The 18,068-nt window shown below is 41.0% G+C and overlaps 1 protein-coding gene across 1 annotated transcript in view; it reads right to left on the bottom strand.

The window, feature by feature from the left end:
- Positions 1-18,068, bottom strand: part of LOC124789327 (gem-associated protein 5) — a 366,866-nt gene that overhangs the window by 42,171 nt on the left and 306,627 nt on the right. The window contains exon 19 of the mRNA XM_047256646.1: positions 12,665-12,875. Within this exon, the coding sequence (XP_047112602.1) occupies positions 12,665-12,875 (211 nt within the window). The remainder of the gene's footprint in view (positions 1-12,664; positions 12,876-18,068) is intronic.

The following is an 18,068-nucleotide window of genomic DNA, read 5'->3' as shown; positions in this document are numbered from 1 at the left end:
TAACCACTCTGTCCTACAAGGTGGGCCATAAGATACTTGGCAATGTCTTCAGTTTTGTCCAACTATACAGAACTTCAGGAATTTTTTCTAAATGTTTCAAGAAATGACAATTCAGACACTGGGGCCAAAGCAAATGGCTTTTTGATTAATATGCAGACATATGATTTCTTTTTCATGCTATCACTTTTGGTAAAACTGTTTGGTCACATTGATACCGTAAACATAGCACTACAGAGGAAATCCCTACACTTAGAGGAGGCCAATAAGATGATTTCCACTCTTGTAACTTCTATTAAATTTACGAGAAACAATTTTGAATCATTTTGGGATGAAGTAACTTCAAAATGTCAAGATATGGATGTTGATTCCCCAAAATTACCCCGTAGAAGAAAAGTCCCTAAGAAATACGATGACTCTATCAATTCATCTGTAGAAACATTCACTGAAGTATGTGACAAATATAGAAGATTGTATTATGAAACAATGGATACATCCATCAGCTTCTTGGAATCACGGTTCAAAACTCAATCATTCATGTATGTAAATCAAACTGAACAATTTCTTCTTGGCGATAACAAACTTCATTCGATATTTTATCTTTCTACAAATCAGATATAGACAAAGAATGCTTGCTTCTCCACTGAAGCAGGTTTCATGAGATTATCCAAAGTAGTGATTCTGCGAGTATTAGTTTGTTGGATGACATAGTGAAATACCTAAAACAGGAAAACCACCTGTTTGATCTACTGCCTGAACTAGTGAAATTCATACGTGTAGTGCCGATGATTCCAGTAACGTCCTGCACCACTGAGCGATCGTTTTCTTGTCTGCGGAGGGTGAAAATGTATCTTCGTTCTATAGTGAGGTAGGATCGTCTCAATGCCATCACCCTTCTCAACGCCCATAGAGATGAATCAATGAAACTCGCCTTGATGCCATATGTGACGAGTTCATTTGCAGGAATGATCTGAGGAGGAGTACATTTGCCATCAAAAATTAAGGTATGTTTCTTCAACTTTATTTATATATTTGTTTTGTACCACTACTGACCTATACTCCGACTGAAATGACATTGTGATTGATGTTTCCGCGAGTTGAGGGGTAGGGGCTAGTCGTCAGCTAATCGTAGTTTGCATGATTTTCAGCTGTTTGCATTTTTCATTATCCTCACAATCTTTTTCTGTTTTTTGAAAGTTGTTATGCTGTGAGGGGAATTTCCCAAGAATATAATGTCATAACACACTTGTGTTGTTCCGTATAATTCTCATTGCATAGGTGATTTTAGATAGCTTAGAATTTAAGAATGTGATGTGGGAATTCCATTTCAGATTGTCTTGTAAGTAAACAAAGCAATTTTGTTTCAGTGACACTTAATTTTTTGGTTTTCCAAAGAAACATTTGGTTTTAATAGATTTTTAATTTTGCCTTTTCATTTGTGACTTCAGCATACAGCCTAAGAGCCTTTCTACTTCCACCTCTAATCAATACACTGGTGTCATCTGCAAATAGGACTGGTTTGGAGTGTCCAACATGTAGATGAAAACGCAAAGTTATCTGTCAAATGTAGTACCTAATAAAATGATTCTTGCCCCCCCCCCCCAAATATTTTCAAGTTGGCACCTCTGCTTACAACCATACATTGTCCAAGGCCTTAGAAACAACTATCATGTGCTTTCTTAGAATTCAGCAAAACCTTTGACACGGTTGACTTTGACATTTTACTTGCCACACTTGGTAGCCTAAATTTCTTACCAAGTGCAATTCAGTGGTTTTGCTCACACCTGATGTATTGCCAGCAAAGCATCATGTCCAGCAACAAAGTCACGTAGTATCAGGCGTCACCCATGGTTCAGTAATGGGTAGGGACATGAAAAATTCATTTAAACGATAACATGAATTTGGTGGTATTTAAGAAATTGTGTGAATTCAGCAGTTTTTAAGGAAGTAATGCTAATCTGTTGGTCTTTAAGGAAGTAACGCAAAATAAGTGTTTTTCAACAAAATTTCTCAGTGTCCTCATAAGAAGTGTTATAAAACTAACGATGTCAGTGACATATTTAACGTTGAAATGTTCCATGTTCAACTGTCGCACTACTTTTTGCAGTCGTGATGTCACTAGTGACCTTCTGACCATCAACTTTTGCAAGCACGAATGAACGACTACTGAGTGAATTTCAATAACTTATTTCTTTTGTAGTGTATGTGCTGCAGCATGCCATTTCAAAGCAATGGCACAATGAAAATCTATCACAAATGCATCACCCTGCTCATAAAATACGGTTAATAATGCAGCAACGATGTAAGGTTTGAAGCATTGTGATCATTGAAACTTGAGACTGTAGCCGAATGAGTAAGCCACAATGTAATAGATAGTTTCGCGGTTTACGATACGAATGGATGTAGGTTTGTGTCCCACTGCATGCTAATATACAGGGTGTTACAAAAAGGTACGGCCAAACTTTCAGGAAACATGCCTCACACACAAATAAAGAAAAGATGTTATGTGGACATGTGTCCGGAAACGCTTAATTTCCATGTTACAGCTCATTTTAGTGTCGTCAGTATGTACTGTACTTCCTCGATTCACTGCCATGATTTCATACGGGATACTCCACCTGTGCTGCTAGAACATGTGCCTTTACAAGTACGACACAACATGTGGTTCATGCACGATGGAGCTACTGCACATTTCAGTTGAAGTGTTTGTACGCTTCTCGACAACAGATTTGGTGACCGATGGATTGGTAGAGGCGGACCAATTCCATGGCCTCCATGCTCTCCTGACCTCAACCCTCTTGACTTTTATTTATGGGGGCATTTGAAAGCTCTTGTCTACGCAACCACGGTACCAAATGTAGAGACTCTTTGTGCTCGTATTCTGGACGGCTGTGATACAATACGCCATTCTCCAGGGCTGCATCAGCGCATCAGGGATTCCATGCGATGGAGGGTGGATGCACGTATCCTCGCTAACGGAGGACATTTTGAACATTTCCTGTAACAAAGTGTTTGAAGTCACGCTGGTACGTTCTGTTGCTGTGTGTTTCCATTCCAAGATTAATGTGATTTGAAGAGAAGTAATAAAATGAGCTCTAACATGGAAAGTAAGCGTTTCCGGACACATGTCCACATAACATATTTTCTTTCTTTGTGTATGAGGAATGTTTCCTGAAAGTTTGGCCGTACCTTTTTGTAACACCCTGTATATTTTTTTCCATGCCAATATATATATTTTTCCATCTTAGCATTGTCAAGGAGCTGGGTGCAGACACTGCCAACACCATCATCAATCATTGAGCTTATGGCCCTACCACTTTTTACAGTAAAAGTAAAGGAAAAAATCCGAACGTGTAATACAAGTATGTTCTGCAATAAATGCTGTTAACATTTCTGTCTGATTAGGGACTGAAGAATGAGAGAAATATTTGGGTGTTTATTTCTGAATACGTGATGAGTTCCGAATGGTTGGTGAGGCAGGTACCTTACAGAACAGCATTAATTTTGGCTATGGAAATAAGCAGCTACAAAATTCATCTTTTTGGATTTCTAGCATCCTTGATTAATAACAAGACAGCAACTTGAGTTAACCAGTTTGATGTAAAAAACAGCCAAAGTTGCACAGCTCAGTTACTTTTGTTTAATTGATGACCGGTTTCACGTATCAGAACCCATTCTCAAATCATCCAAACAAAGAGAAAGGTGTACTCCCTTTAAACACTCAAACCACTTTAATATTTTACATGCTTGTGTTTAAGCTATTAGTCAAGTTTACAAAGACCATTCAATGGCAGGACAACTGTTTTGTGTATGCTAGCTGCCAACCCTTGCAAATAAACAATATTGTGTGCAATACCAATAGCCCTGTAGTATTCAAGGCTGAGTGAGTATTTTTCTGCAAGTATTAGCTTATGAAAATTTTAATTAATATTGATATGATTGTTTTCAAATTTCCTTGAAACAAGGTTTGGAGACCGGCTTCTGTGATCTCCACAGCTCAACATGAAGAAGCACGAAACATGCCTTCAGTAAAATATGTGCAACATACAATTATTTTCATTTTTACCTTTGGTATTTGTTTTTAAGTAATTATTTGTGTCAAAATTTTTGGTTAAAATAATTATTCTCTACACTTGTCTCATGTTTCGCCCACCCTACCTGAGGAAGAGCTCCATTTTCAACATAGCATTGAAAAATGGTTAAATATGACAAAAATAAATAACTGGTAATAGAAAAAGCTTGTCAGAAAATAACACTGATAAATAACACTGAAAAGTGCAAAAAATAACACTGGTTTTGGCCTTAAAATAACACCATTATTTTCTTGTCCCTAGTAATAGGTCCTACACTCTTTTCACTGTATGCAAATGTTAGTATTTTTTAAGCTTAACATTTTTATTACCTACACCATTCCCTTAAATAGCGAAAAATGCATATATTATATGTATAGATTTATTTAGTCCTATTCAAGAATGCATCTACAGTATAGGAGGAGTTGTCAAGGAGATATGATTTCAATTTATTTTTAAAACTGCTACTGTTGCCTGTCAGACATTTTCTTTTTTACCAAAAAATTTTACAGCAGCACATTTTAACCCTTTCTGTGCCAAAGACAGGTTAAGTAGAGGATAGTGTAAGTCATTCTTTCTTCTGGTATTATAATCATGAATGTCACTGTTGTTTTTAAACTGGTCAACCCTAACTGGGACAAATATCAACTTCTCTCCTTAAGCTAAGGCTGTAGGAGTAATAATTGATGAAAAATCTAAATTAGGCTGAGTATGTAACTGCAATGTGCACAAAGGCATCAGCATCTCTCCATGCCCTGCAAAAATATAAAAAGCTTTTCTCTCATGACCTGAAAAAGAAACTTATACAAACACTCATACTTCCAATCATTGATTACAGTGATGTTGTCTTGCAAGGCCTTTCTCAGGAAAGCTCTCGGCACCTGGAACTGGTTATGAATGCCTGTGCTTGTTATATCTGTGATGTTCGATTCTATGATCATATTCCACATCATATGGACAGCTATCCTGGCTGCGTGCAGACAAGTGCAGGGATTTCCACTAACGGGGTTCTCTACTGTCTTATCAATGTATACTGTCCCCCATGTCCCTACTCGAACTTAATGCTCTTGCCTTAACAACATGGCAGAAACACGCATTACCATTGGAGCAAAATCCTTTCTGTCCCATTCCATCATTCAGCCACTTTCTCGACGTCTTTCCAGTAGCCGAAACATGACTCTGGAATAACCTCCCGCAGCACATTAGACAAATGAATAATATCTCCAGCTTGTGAAGACAGTTACTGACATATCTGCTAAAGCAACAATAATGATTACCATTGTCCCTGTATACACTTGTTACCCTTGTACATCCTTCTTTCCAATGAGATCTTCCTCATTTCCCAGTATTCTTAGCTGGTGCAGTCTCCTTAAATTTTCTTTCCCCAGAAACTGTTATAGAAGAAAACATGTACCTTGTACACCTACAAATTCCTTCTATATCTGCCACTATCATCACTGTCATTATTGTTATTTCTACTTCTAATACTACTACTACCACTGATACTCCTATTAGTAGTAGTAGTACTGTCAGTATTAACTTCATTAGTTAATAGTCAGTAGTACTTCCTCAAATTGTCACTATATACACTCAAATCATTTTAATATTATTTCTTACGTAACTATGAAGTAAAAAAAAGGTCTTGTTGGTCCCAATCAGATCAGGTTAAATAAATACATAAATGCATCTGATTATCAGATGTGACTCGCCTTTTATCCTCACCACCATTATTTCACATTTCGAAAGAAATAATTGAATTTATATGATTACAACCCCCCCACCCCACCCCACCCCGCACCCTGTTTCTACTTCAGGCATCATCCATTCAGCCAGAATTGTATTTTCTTTGGCAATAAATACACTACAATCACAGGCCCAGATTGTCTTGTGACATGCAATCAGAAGTGAATCCTAATGAATATATTAGCCCTCCAAAAGATGATGCCCCAAGAAATAATAGAGTGAAAATAAGGAAAGTACAGTAACCACAGAGAACAATACACAAAAGCTGTAGAAGTAGAATTAGTCAGATGAGGAAAGTATGGACAGACAAAGAAAGGGGAAAAATTATAAATGGATTGGATGGTTGGAGGGGTTATAGCACGAGTTGTAAAGTCAAGTCATTGAAAGCGAAGTGATGGATGAGAAATGAATGAGAAAGAAAAGCACTAGAGTTGGGTTGGGCCGTTTTGCCACCCCCCCCCCCCCCCCCCCTTTAGACAAACTACACACAGAAGGGGCTCATCTGCAATAAGAGGAGACCTGGCACAGAAGAATAAATAATTCCTTGTAGCTGGGTTAAGAGGTGGTCTGTAAAAGTAAAGGTGAACAGGATAAACAGTTAATGAACATTAGGAGGTCCAACTATAGCAAAATAAGGTGAGAGAAATGATGAGACTGGTATGTGGTTGAGGTGCAATTCAGAGTCATGCAGGGCTCAGCATGTGATGGAAGGCATCCCTCCCAGATCTGTTATAGTCAAAGTGTTGAAAATAGGAACAGAACCCACTCTCTCAGGGGTAGCATGAAATCTTGTAGCAGTCCCCTCCCCCTTTCCAAAATCATCATCAGCTACTAATAAAGCTAGGGAATCTTTAATGTCTTGCCTTTTATTGGAGTGCTGTATGAAGGGGAATCCCTAAAATAATAAAATAGGGTGCAGTAGAAGAAAAGGGATATGCACTTCTAGAAGTAATTAAAAACAAAGTAAATGAGGACTGACCAGGATGGTTGGCAGAGAAGATAGGGGTTAGGCTCTTCAGGCTCAGCAAGTGGCAGGAGACACCCCAAACTTAACCATCCTGCCCCCACTCGAAAGCAGTTTAACATTTAGATCTACGAACGAAGACCATTTTCTCAGAGGAAATGAGGAACAAGTTCAACTGTCCATACGTCGTCGACCAACATTAGAGGCAAAGAATCTGGAAGACCATGCTTGGCATGGAGAATCAGGAAGAGGGGGCGTACCACCAGGATGTGAGCTACCGAATGTACAGCTCTGCAACCAAAACGTGAGGGTGGCCGATTACATACGATAAAACTATAGACCAGTCTTACAGGTGTGAAGGCAACACAGGATGTCGGAGCAGAAGAATGAGTGCCAAGCAGCTGTAAACTCAGTGATAGAACAGAGTTTATTAGAGGGTAGGGCACAGTAGTCTGTCAAATGATGTGTGATTGTTTATATGATTTTTATCTGAAAGTCTGATGGTATACTATGTCTTCACACTCAAACAGTCTACAGATGAACTTGAATAGTCATTTCGTTGCCGCTTACCCCGTTGATTTAACTAATTCTGAGGGAATGATATCTGCATCTTCTGCCTTATTTGATTGCAACCTACTGCAAATGCAAAAATCATTGACATACAACGCAAGGGTAACCGCTGGTCCAGTGGTGGTCACTACCCCATTGATGGCAATAAGGCAGAGTGTAACACTCAGCACTGAGTGTTGACAGATGCCATTCTCTTATATCTGTGTGAGATGAGTGATTTACTAATTCTACTGTGAATGATTTGAGGGGTAAAAACTGAATGAATGAATGAATGAATGAATGAATAAATAAATAAATAAATAAATAAATAAAGTAGAGAGCCTTGAAAAGTAAAAGGTAACTTGAAGCATTTCCCAGTCTGTGAAAGGATCATTACATGATTCACAGTGGTGGAAGGCAAAGCATAGGGGGAAGTCTTCAATCTGTATTTCATGTATTCAAAAGGTAGCTGGATAAGAAGAGCATGTCGATATTTGGAAAGTGGGCACAATGTGTTCCATAAGAACTGAACAATCAGTAGAAATACCACTATGAAGGAGAAGACCTGGAACAGTTACTGATCTTTGGTAACCCAGTGGACTACAGAGATTGGCCCACACCTGAGATGAAGAGGGACATGTTCCTAAGGAAACAACACAGTGCACCTAACATTCCTTCTTACCATGTTTAATTAGATAGCAAGCCTTTGTTTGGATTCCCTTAATAGTGATGAGGGCGGTCTGTGAAGGGTGACACCTGACTATGTTGCAGGCCTTCTGACAGTCCTTTGGTCTACAATGGTACTGGCCTCTTAGAAAGGGGGATAGCTGTTCCAGTGGGTCTGACGATTACGCTGAAGACATAGCTAACAACCTTGTTGATACACTCTAATGGAGAGGGGATGAAGGTGTTAGAGATACATGTTGCCATCTGGTCCTTCAGAGAGCCCACCATGGCAGGTCACAAATATTATAATATAGCGACCACTGTAGTAAAAATACAAGATTGAGGAAATAGAGTGTATAGTCGATAGCCACAAAAGGGCCATAAGTGGAGTTAAATAAGTAAGAGGTGCTATCGTTGAGAAGATACAGATCAAGGTGCGCGAGACGTTGGTCAGTCAGAAGGCCCCGGCCAAAAGACATTATACTCCTCAATTATGTAGTGTGCATTAAATGCACCAACGGGGCAGGGGGGGAAGAATAATTGTCGGATTAAAGTGTCCAAATGTACCACTGTCCAGTCCCCAGGTAAATCTGGCCGGTTACAAAGTAATTCACTGCAGTTCCACTGAATTATCATGTTAAGTGTGTCCTGCTTAGGTATGAAGCTCACATACCAGGATCACTGTCTGTCAGCTGTGTGGGCAGAGCATCATCTATAGACACAGGTTTTGAGTCCAATGGCTAGGGGGATATGGTACCTCTGGAATCAATAGAGTAGCCTCTCCCAAGACTTCTTATTTTCCTCCGTAACTACTTTACAGACTGAGGCTCTTGGGAGGACTTATCCGCTGCGAGGGTAGGAAATGGAAAGGAGCAGGGAGCTATTGGATCCACATTTCATGACTCCTTCAGCCAGTTAGTATCAGGTTGCTGATATGTAAACTTTGAGGGAGAGGGTTGCCCATCATCAGTAGATGCCAATATGCAGATGCTGTTTCTCCAGACAGTTGAGAAGATGGTATTGTACCAGCCACAACAGGGAAGGGCATATCTCCCTTATGGACTAATTTACTTGCACACCTACCAGATGTTGGCATTGAGAGAGTAAATACTCAAGTTACTAGCGATGACTTAGCTTCAATAGTGACAAAATTCAATATTAAGCTGTTGTACTTTTCCTATGCCTCAAAATATGAAAGGCGATCTTACATTCCTGGACTTGGCATTCTTTTTTTTATGTGTATGAGTGCCTGGTATCAACCTAGTAGTCTGGCAAACCTTAAAGTATACAACATATGATGGTGGTTTGAAAAGTTCTCAGAACGGAATGGAAAAGAAGTACTTACATCACTTTTTTTTATTTTTCAATGTAGTCTCCTTGTAGATTAATGCACTTGGTCCAACGATGTTCCAGTGCCTTGATCCCATCTCGAAAATGAGTTTCCTCCAGGCCTGCAAAATGGTTGTCAACTTCGGCTATCAATTCTTCATTTGAAGTGAATCTTTGTACACCAACAAAAATTTTCAGTTTTGGGAAGAGATGGAAGTCTGACGGAGCTATATCAGGTGAATAAGGTGAGAGTGACAACAATTCATAACTTAGTTCGTGACATTTTGTCATGGCAATGGCACACGTGTGCGGGCACGTGTCGAGAGTCACGGCAGCCATCTTGCAGATAATTTTTTCATTCTCATTCTTCAGTTAAAATGTGATATACTCTTTCAGATGACATCTGACAAGTTTGAGCAATTTCACACAATTTCAATCGGTGATCCTCCATGATTATTTTGTGCACTTTTGCAATGATTTCTGGAGTAGTGACATATCTTGGCTGACCACTGCAAGGATCATCATCTAAGCTCTCCCGACCAAATTTAAATTTATTTGTCCACTTGGCAATAGGTGAATATGAATGAGCAGAGTCACTCAGTGTATCCTGGAAATCGACATGAATATCCTTTGCTTACATACCTTTCTTTATGGATATTTAATCACTGCTCGAATCTTGATTTTTTCCACCTTCGCAAATCACTATGTGGGAACAACAACAGAGCCATGTCACCACCACAGCTCTCTTCCAAGAGCACTGATGTGGCACATGTTTACAGGCAACAGTCCAATGAGTATCACATGAACAACTCGTTGCACTAGCACTGACCTCTCATGGTGATTCTGAGAACTTTTCTAACCACCCTCGTACTAAGTGGACCCCTATCTTCTCCAATTTTTCACACAATTTTTCATAGGTCTGCAGTGTTAAGTCCTGGTGAAAAATTAAACCTTGTACCTTGTTCAGGTTGTCATAACAAGTATGTCACCAAGCTTTTTGCGAGAGAGTAGCACTTGAGAATACACAGAATTTGCCGATTAGATTGACACAGAATGACCTCTTAAGTTTCTGAGAGAATAGATTTCTCCAAATATATTTTTGATATTGCCTAAAAAGAACATTGGCTTACTAGATAGAAAAAAAGACTCCCCATCAGTCTGGGTGCAAACCAGGAATTTAGGAGAGAAAGATTCTTCAGTGCTGTTGATTTTACTTTTCTCTGTGGCATGGGCAAGGACTGAAAGTTCTTGAGGCTGTAATGATCCTATTGAAGCATTCAAATCTGTCTGAAGAGATTGTTGGAGCTCACGGCCACCACTGATACCTTTTATTTAGTCACCACATGACAAATCTGCCATGACATGGTCTGTTCTGAACAAGAGCTCGAGCATGTGCATCACCCAGCCAAAGTAATGGCCACCAGGCTTGATGACTACTGCGTGGAGACCTGATGCCCCCAAACGGACAGGCACATATTCCTCCACATGCAAAGGGACATAACAACTTGGACAATGATAGTGCATTTCCTGCACAGTCCAGGGGATACTACTGTACAGGTACCTAAAGTGATAATCAATGTCCTTCAAACAAGCTAGTGTGCCAACAGGAAATCTGTCCTAGAGGACAAGTCTGAGAGAAGACATAGGCAGAGAGTAAAACTGCAGGACAGGATAGAAAAAAGTACTGTCTCCATTCCTTCCAGTCTAATCATTAAGTGTAGGACACATGTGGTTTAACTTCAAAGAAATAGTAACAATTGTAATTGAGGAAGATGTACCACATAAATTAATAAGAGATGGTACTGATCTCTCAAGGTACACAAAACAGGCCATAACACAAGGGGAAAAGCATGCCAAGTTTAACAGAAAGATGTACCACATAAATTAATAAGAGATGGTACTGATCCCAAAAGGTACACAAAACAGATCAGAACACAATGGAAGAAGCATGCAAACTTTAACAGAATGCAAACTTTGCAAGATTGGCAAAGTTTTACAGAAGTGCAAAATTTAGTGCAATCTTCAGTGCTTTTAATAGTTTCCACAATGACACTGTGTTTTGAAATCTGGCAGAACATCCAAAGAGATTCTGGCAGTATGTAGAGCACACCAGTGGCAAGATGCAAACAGTACCTTCACTACGTGATAACAATGGTAATGTTACTGATGACAGAGTCACCGAAGCAGAATAACTAAACATCGTTTTCTGAACTTACTTCATCATAGGAGACACAGTAAATATTCCAGAATTTGTACCAAGAACAACTGCCAATACGAGTAACTTATAAGTATATATACTTTATGTAGCAAATCAGCTTAAGTCACTTAACAAAGGCAAGGCCCTCAGCTCAGATTGTATACTAGATAGGTTCCTTTCAGAATATGCTGACACAATAGCTCCACACTTTCAAATCATACACAACAACTCAATCGTCAAAGGATCCATACCTAAAGACTGGAAATTTGCACAGGCCACTCCAATACCCAAAAACGAAAATAGGAATAATTCACTGAATTACAGACCATTATCACTCATGTCAATAGCGGTAGGATTTTGGAACATATACTGTGTTCAAACATTATGAATTACCTCAAAGAAAACTATTTATTGGCAAATAGCCAACACAGATTCAGAAAATATTGTTCTTGTGAAACACAACTAATTCTTTATTCTCATGAAGTAATGAATACTATTGACGGGGGATGTCAAACTGAGTCCATATTTTTAGATTCCCTAAAGGCTTTTGACACAGTTCTTTACAAGTGGCTTCTAATCAAATTGTGTGCCTACCGAGTATTGCCTCAGTTGTGTGACTGGGTTTGTGTTTTCCTGTCAGAAAGGTCAAAGTTTCCAGTAATTACTGGAAAGTCAGGAACATCTCATGAAATTTCAATCACCAACATTCGCCGCTGAATGCAAAAATATTTTGCTTGCGCCTACCAGCTTACGAAGAAAAGATCATCATAATAAAACTAGAGAATTCAGAGCTCACAAAGAAAGGTTTAAGTGTTCATTTTTTACTGTGAGCTGTTGTTTGTGAATAGAATGGTAGAGAAATAGCTTGAACACAGTTCAATTAACTCTCTGCCAGGCACCTGATTGTAGCTCATGTAATCATGTAGAAGTAGATGAATGGTTTGCGGCCTACCTTTGGTACGTACTCAAAAGAGTTGTGGGGGAGGGGAGAAGTTTTCTGGGGAAAGAAACCTGCACACAAGAAGTACAATGTTTCTGAAGGAAGATTTAAAGGGATAAGAGAAAAAATAAAGGACAAATCACAAGAAGGTGGAAATGTTATATGAGCTGCCATTATCATTTTTGATGACAACAGAATCCAACACTCACGTTGTTGTTTATGTTGTGGTGAAGCATTTCAAGTGCAGAATCCCACTTCTCATGAAGGAGATATTCACACACACTTTTCTTTAGAAAAGCATTAGCAAGGTCTAGATCCCCTGCTTTCTGTGCAATCTGGACAGCAATGCACAGAGCCTCTGGTTCTGGTCGCTTCGCAATCACTTTAGCTGCTTCCACCATATCACCTGTCGCCAACAAGCTGCAAATATTTAATTCAGCTCATAACATACAACAAACAACTATAAGCACCACAAAAATTACTACTGCTGTTACTTCATGCAGGGGGAAAAAACATCATACTCACCAGACAATGTGAGTATGGCTAAATTAAAAGGTATCTGAGAAATTGCATGCATAGGTAAATCCTGGAAAATGTAAAATTGACCTTAAAATAATAACACATACTATGAATTTCTTTCATACACTACCAGAGCTTCTTTCATTACATTTTAAGTTCATCTGAACATAGACGATTCAATATGTTACTCAACCTAAGGTTTAGTTTACCAACTACCAATAACGCTTCTGTCTTCTTTCTTCCAGATAATGTCAGTCTGAAGCTAAATAATGCAGTAATTCACACAGTTCTGCTTTATATACCTTTTGTACTTTTTATGCCCACCAAAGGAATGGTCAACAGGAACAGTGGCAGTAAGGACTTTAAAACAAAGTGGGAATGGCCAGCCTATGCTTTGGGCCACTGCGGTTACATTCTGACACTATCAATTCAGAAAAAATTGTCATTGTTTTAATTATCTCAATCTTCTTTTTTCCACTTATGACTACCCCATCACACATAATTTTAATATAAAACTGATCAGATCCTTAATTTTTAATTACATAATGCAATTAATAACCTAATCACCTAGTACACAATGTTCTGCATGAAAAAATTTCACTTCTATTTGTATTTAGAAAAGGAAATAACACTAATATCCCAATGTGCTCCCCAAATATAAAGTCAAGATTATTATAATTTCTGAACATTTCAATTATATTTTGAGGATACAAGGAGAATATCCCAAAAGATCATCTTTTAATTATCTAAATATAATTAAACTATATCTTGGGAATCCAGATTATGAAAGTATTTATTTTGGTATTGATTAGGGAGATAAATGGACTAGCAACTGTAATTGAATGGAGAAGGCATTTCAAGTGGACTTTGAAACAATGAATACAAATTAATCACCTATTAAGAGACACAGTAGTGTAATTTTGAGCTGAAGGTCTGAAATTAAGTTGGTTTTTCACGTGTCAGTAAATAACTTACACATCTCCATGGTTAGACAATCATAGGCAAAAGCAAAAACAAGTAAGTGACAACCAATATCATAAGCAATGACCACTGAATAATTCAGTTCTTTTCACAACAAATGTGAGTGCAGCTAATAACTGCATCACTACATAACAACAGATATTAGGGTATCCAGTATATGAATTCAGTTTGAGAGGATTGCAGCGGTTTCTTTTGCAGACAAATATGTCAATTTCTCTACATTTGGCTTTTGAAATTACAAAATGCATGCATAAATGGCACTACATCTGTAAACAGAAAATATGTCTGTACAAAATCAACATCAGTATGGGGTACGTTACACGCAAGGCTGCAAAAATTATATACGGATAAGTCACGAAGTGCCGAGTATCATCTTTACAGAAAGGAGGTCCAAGGTTTTAATGATGGTCAGAGCTTCTTACAGTATTGTAAACTAAACCAACCACTGCTCAATTAAGTTTCGTGTACACTCAATGGACAGTCTGGTGACTATGCTTGGGGGAAATATTTCACAGATGGCAAGTAGTTTGCGAACAATAATTGAGGAGCGTTTTCATCAAAATTGATAAATGCAAGAAAGTAAATTTTTAAGGTATGACATTTTTAAAATCTTAAGAATACTAATTACATAAATGAGATAATTTAACATTTACACAGATTTTTAGGCACACTTCTGTGTTTATGAGTATAAAATTTTCATTGTTGATCTTAAGACAGAAGAAAAAAGTCTGCAGGTTTTTTCGAAAGTCAATAAATGTAAAGATGGTAGTTAAATGTTTTGTTAACATACTCATTCAAATTTTTTCAATTTCTTTTTTATCTTTAACAATAACTGCAGAGCAAGCTACTTTACTGTTCATTTTGCATAGTAATACAATTACGTACTTCAATATAACATTTTAGTATCGCACTTTTCCATAAACGTTTGATAAGCAAATGTGTAACATAGCAACAAATCAAAATACAACACAAAATACTGTCAATAACAATATTAAACTGGAAATCTTTTGATAACTTTCAAACAACACACTTATAAAACTCTTCAGATTATTCTGGTTCATGAAAGTGCGTCATAGGTTTTAAGACATACTTCTTCTCTTCCTTGCTGCTCATTTTATTCTTTTCCAAAGTGGCTGCTTTCTTCACTTCCTGGTTGCAATTTCTGGATTTCCGTACCTCTACAGGACTTCCATTATAAGTGTCTAACACTAACAAAAATACCTTCTTGTTAGACCTTTTATAAGGCACACACACTTCTACATCTACATCCATACTCCACAAGCCACCTGACGGTGTGTGGCGGAGGGTACCTTGAGTACCTCTCTTGGTTCTCCCTTCTATTCCAGTCTCGCATTGGTGGTGGTTGTTGGGATGTTTAAGGGGGACTAAACAGCGAAGGTCATCAGTCCCCCATTCCAAAAACAGACGAGACACAAATTCACGAAGCAGGTAAAACCCCAAGGGGAAGGAGACTCCCCCCAGGCCCTAAAAGAACACAAATGCGGCAACGAACACTACAGACACGAAGAGTACAGATGAACACCAGACAAAAAGAAACAGAAGAAAAGAAGATGGCCGGAGACTGGGTGACTGACCACGAGAACAAAAAAAAAGGGAAAGAGTCAACCATCCGACGACACACCAAAACAGCAACAAATATTGAGAGACGTGAGGACAAAAGACACAGAAAGGGAAAGGTGCAGGACGTCCCTAAATGGAACCATAAAAAGGACCACCACGAATAAAATTTAAAACGTCATCAGCCATGGAGGCATCATCACATAAAACCAAAGGCAAAGTGCCTGGGAGATTAAAAGACTGCCGGAGGGTGCGCAGTCGAGGACACTCCAACAAAATGTGGGCGACCGTCAGCCGGGACCCACACCGACACAGGGGGGGGATCCTCCTGACGCAAAAGATGGCCGTGCGTCAGGTAGGTATGGCTGATGCGGAGCCGACACAGGATGACAGAGTCCCTGCGAGAAGCCCGCAGGGAGGAGAGCCACACATCGGTCGTCTCCTTGACAGCCCGCAGTTTATTCGGGGATGTCACGCCACGCCACTCAGCAGTCCACATCCCAAGCACCTTACGGCGCAACACCAGCTGCTGATCGCGAGCCGTGAGGCCAATCTCCAAAGCTGGGGCGTCGATTGCCCCTTTGGCCAGCCTGTCAACATGTTCGTTCCCCGGTATGCCAACGTGACCCGGTGTCCAAACAAAGACCACCGAACGACCAGAACGGGTAATGGCGGAAACAGACTCCTGAATAGAGGACACCAGAGGAGAAGAGGTATAGCAGCGATCGATGGCCTGGAGGCCGCTCAGGGAGTCACTGCAGATGACGATGGACGTATCTGAGCAGGAACCCATATGCTCAAGAGCGCGCAGTATGGCCACCAGCTCTGCAGTAAAAATACTGCAGCCAGCCGGCAAGGAGTGCTGTTCAACATGGGCAGCGTGAGCAAAAGCGTAGGCAGTGCGACCATCAACCAGGGAACCATCAGTGTAGACAGTCTCACAGCCCGAAAATGAGGCGAGGAGCGCAAGAAAACGGCGACGGAGGGCCACAGGCGGAACCGAGTCCTTGGGTCCCTGTGCCATGTCCAGACAGATGGACGGCCGGGGCAAACACCAGGGAGGCGTAGGTGCACGGACCCGGAAGGACAGCAGGGACTGGACGCGGACAGCTATGGAAAGCCCAGACCTAGGTCGCCTTTCGGGCAGATGGAGGACCGTGGCAGGGAAAAGCAGGCGACGATTGGGATGGCCAGGCGAGCAATGCATGTGGACAGCATAGTCGGCGAGCAGTCGATGGCGGCGAATCCGCAGCGGGGGAACCCCGGCCTCCACCAGTAGACTATCCACGGGGCTCGTATGAAAAGCGCCAGTTGCAAGCCGAACCCCACAGTGGTGTGTGGGGTCTAACAACGTCAACACGGAGGGTGATGCAGACCCATAGGCCAGGCTCCCATAATCAAGCCTGGACTGCACAAGGGCCCTGTACAATCGCAACAGCGTGCAGCGATCTGCACCCCAAGATGTGTGGCTCAGGCAGCGGAGGGCGTTGAGGTGCCGCCAGCACTTTTGCTTCAGCTGAGTAATATGAGGAACTCATGTGAGCCGGGCATCAAAGACGAGTCCTAAGAAGCGGCAAGTGGCCACCACTTCAAGCAGGTGGCCGTCGAGGTAAAGTTCAGGATGACGGTGGACCGTCCGATGCCTGCAGAAGTGCATAACGCGAGTCTTGGCTGCAGAGAACTGAAAACCATGAGTCAGAGCCCATGATGCTGCCTTGCGAACGGCTACTTGCAGCCTGCGTTCGGCGACTCCCGTAGTCGTGGAGCTAAAGGAGATGCAGAAGTCGTCGGCATACAAAGAAGGAGACACCGACGACCCCACGGCTGCAGCCAGACCATTAATGGCCACTAGAAATAAGGAGACGCTCAACACCGAGCCCTGCGGGACCCCATTTTCCTGTGTATAAGAGGAACTAGAGGTGGCACCGACTTGCACCCGGAAAGAGCGGCGCAATAAAAAGGTTTGCAGAAAAGCCGGGAGCCGACCACAAAGACCCCACTCATGCAACGTAGCAAGGATGTGATGCCGCCATGTGGTGTCATACGCCTTCCGCAGATCAAAAAAGACAGCAACGAGATGCTGACGTCAGGCAAAGGCCGTACGGATAGCAGATTCCAGCCGCACCAAATTGTCCGCTGCAGACCGGCCCCGACGGAAGCCACCCTGGGATGGAGCGAGGAGACCGCGCGTCTCAAGGACCCAACACAAACGCCGCCCCACCATACGTTCGAGCAATTTGCACGAAACGTTGGTGAGGGTAATGGGACAATAGCTGTCCACCGCCAGTGGGTCCGCACCGGGCTTCAAGATGGGGACAATAACACCCTCTCGCCATTGCGACGGGAACACGCCCTCGCCCCAAATGCGGTTAAAGATGGTGAGGATGTGTCTCTGGCAGTCCCTGGAGAGATGCTTCAGCATCTGTGCGTGGATGCAGTCTGGTCCTGGTGTCGTATCAGGGCAATCAGTGAGGGCAGCGAGGAATTCCCTCTCGCTGAAATAAGCATTGTATTTTTCAGAACGATGCGTGTTGA

This window comes from Schistocerca piceifrons, chromosome 3, assembly GCF_021461385.2.
Source record: "Schistocerca piceifrons isolate TAMUIC-IGC-003096 chromosome 3, iqSchPice1.1, whole genome shotgun sequence".
NCBI classification, from domain to species: domain Eukaryota; kingdom Metazoa; phylum Arthropoda; class Insecta; order Orthoptera; family Acrididae; genus Schistocerca; species Schistocerca piceifrons.
Note: the sequence above shows the minus strand (reverse complement) of the source record. Positions and strands in the feature narration are given on the sequence as shown.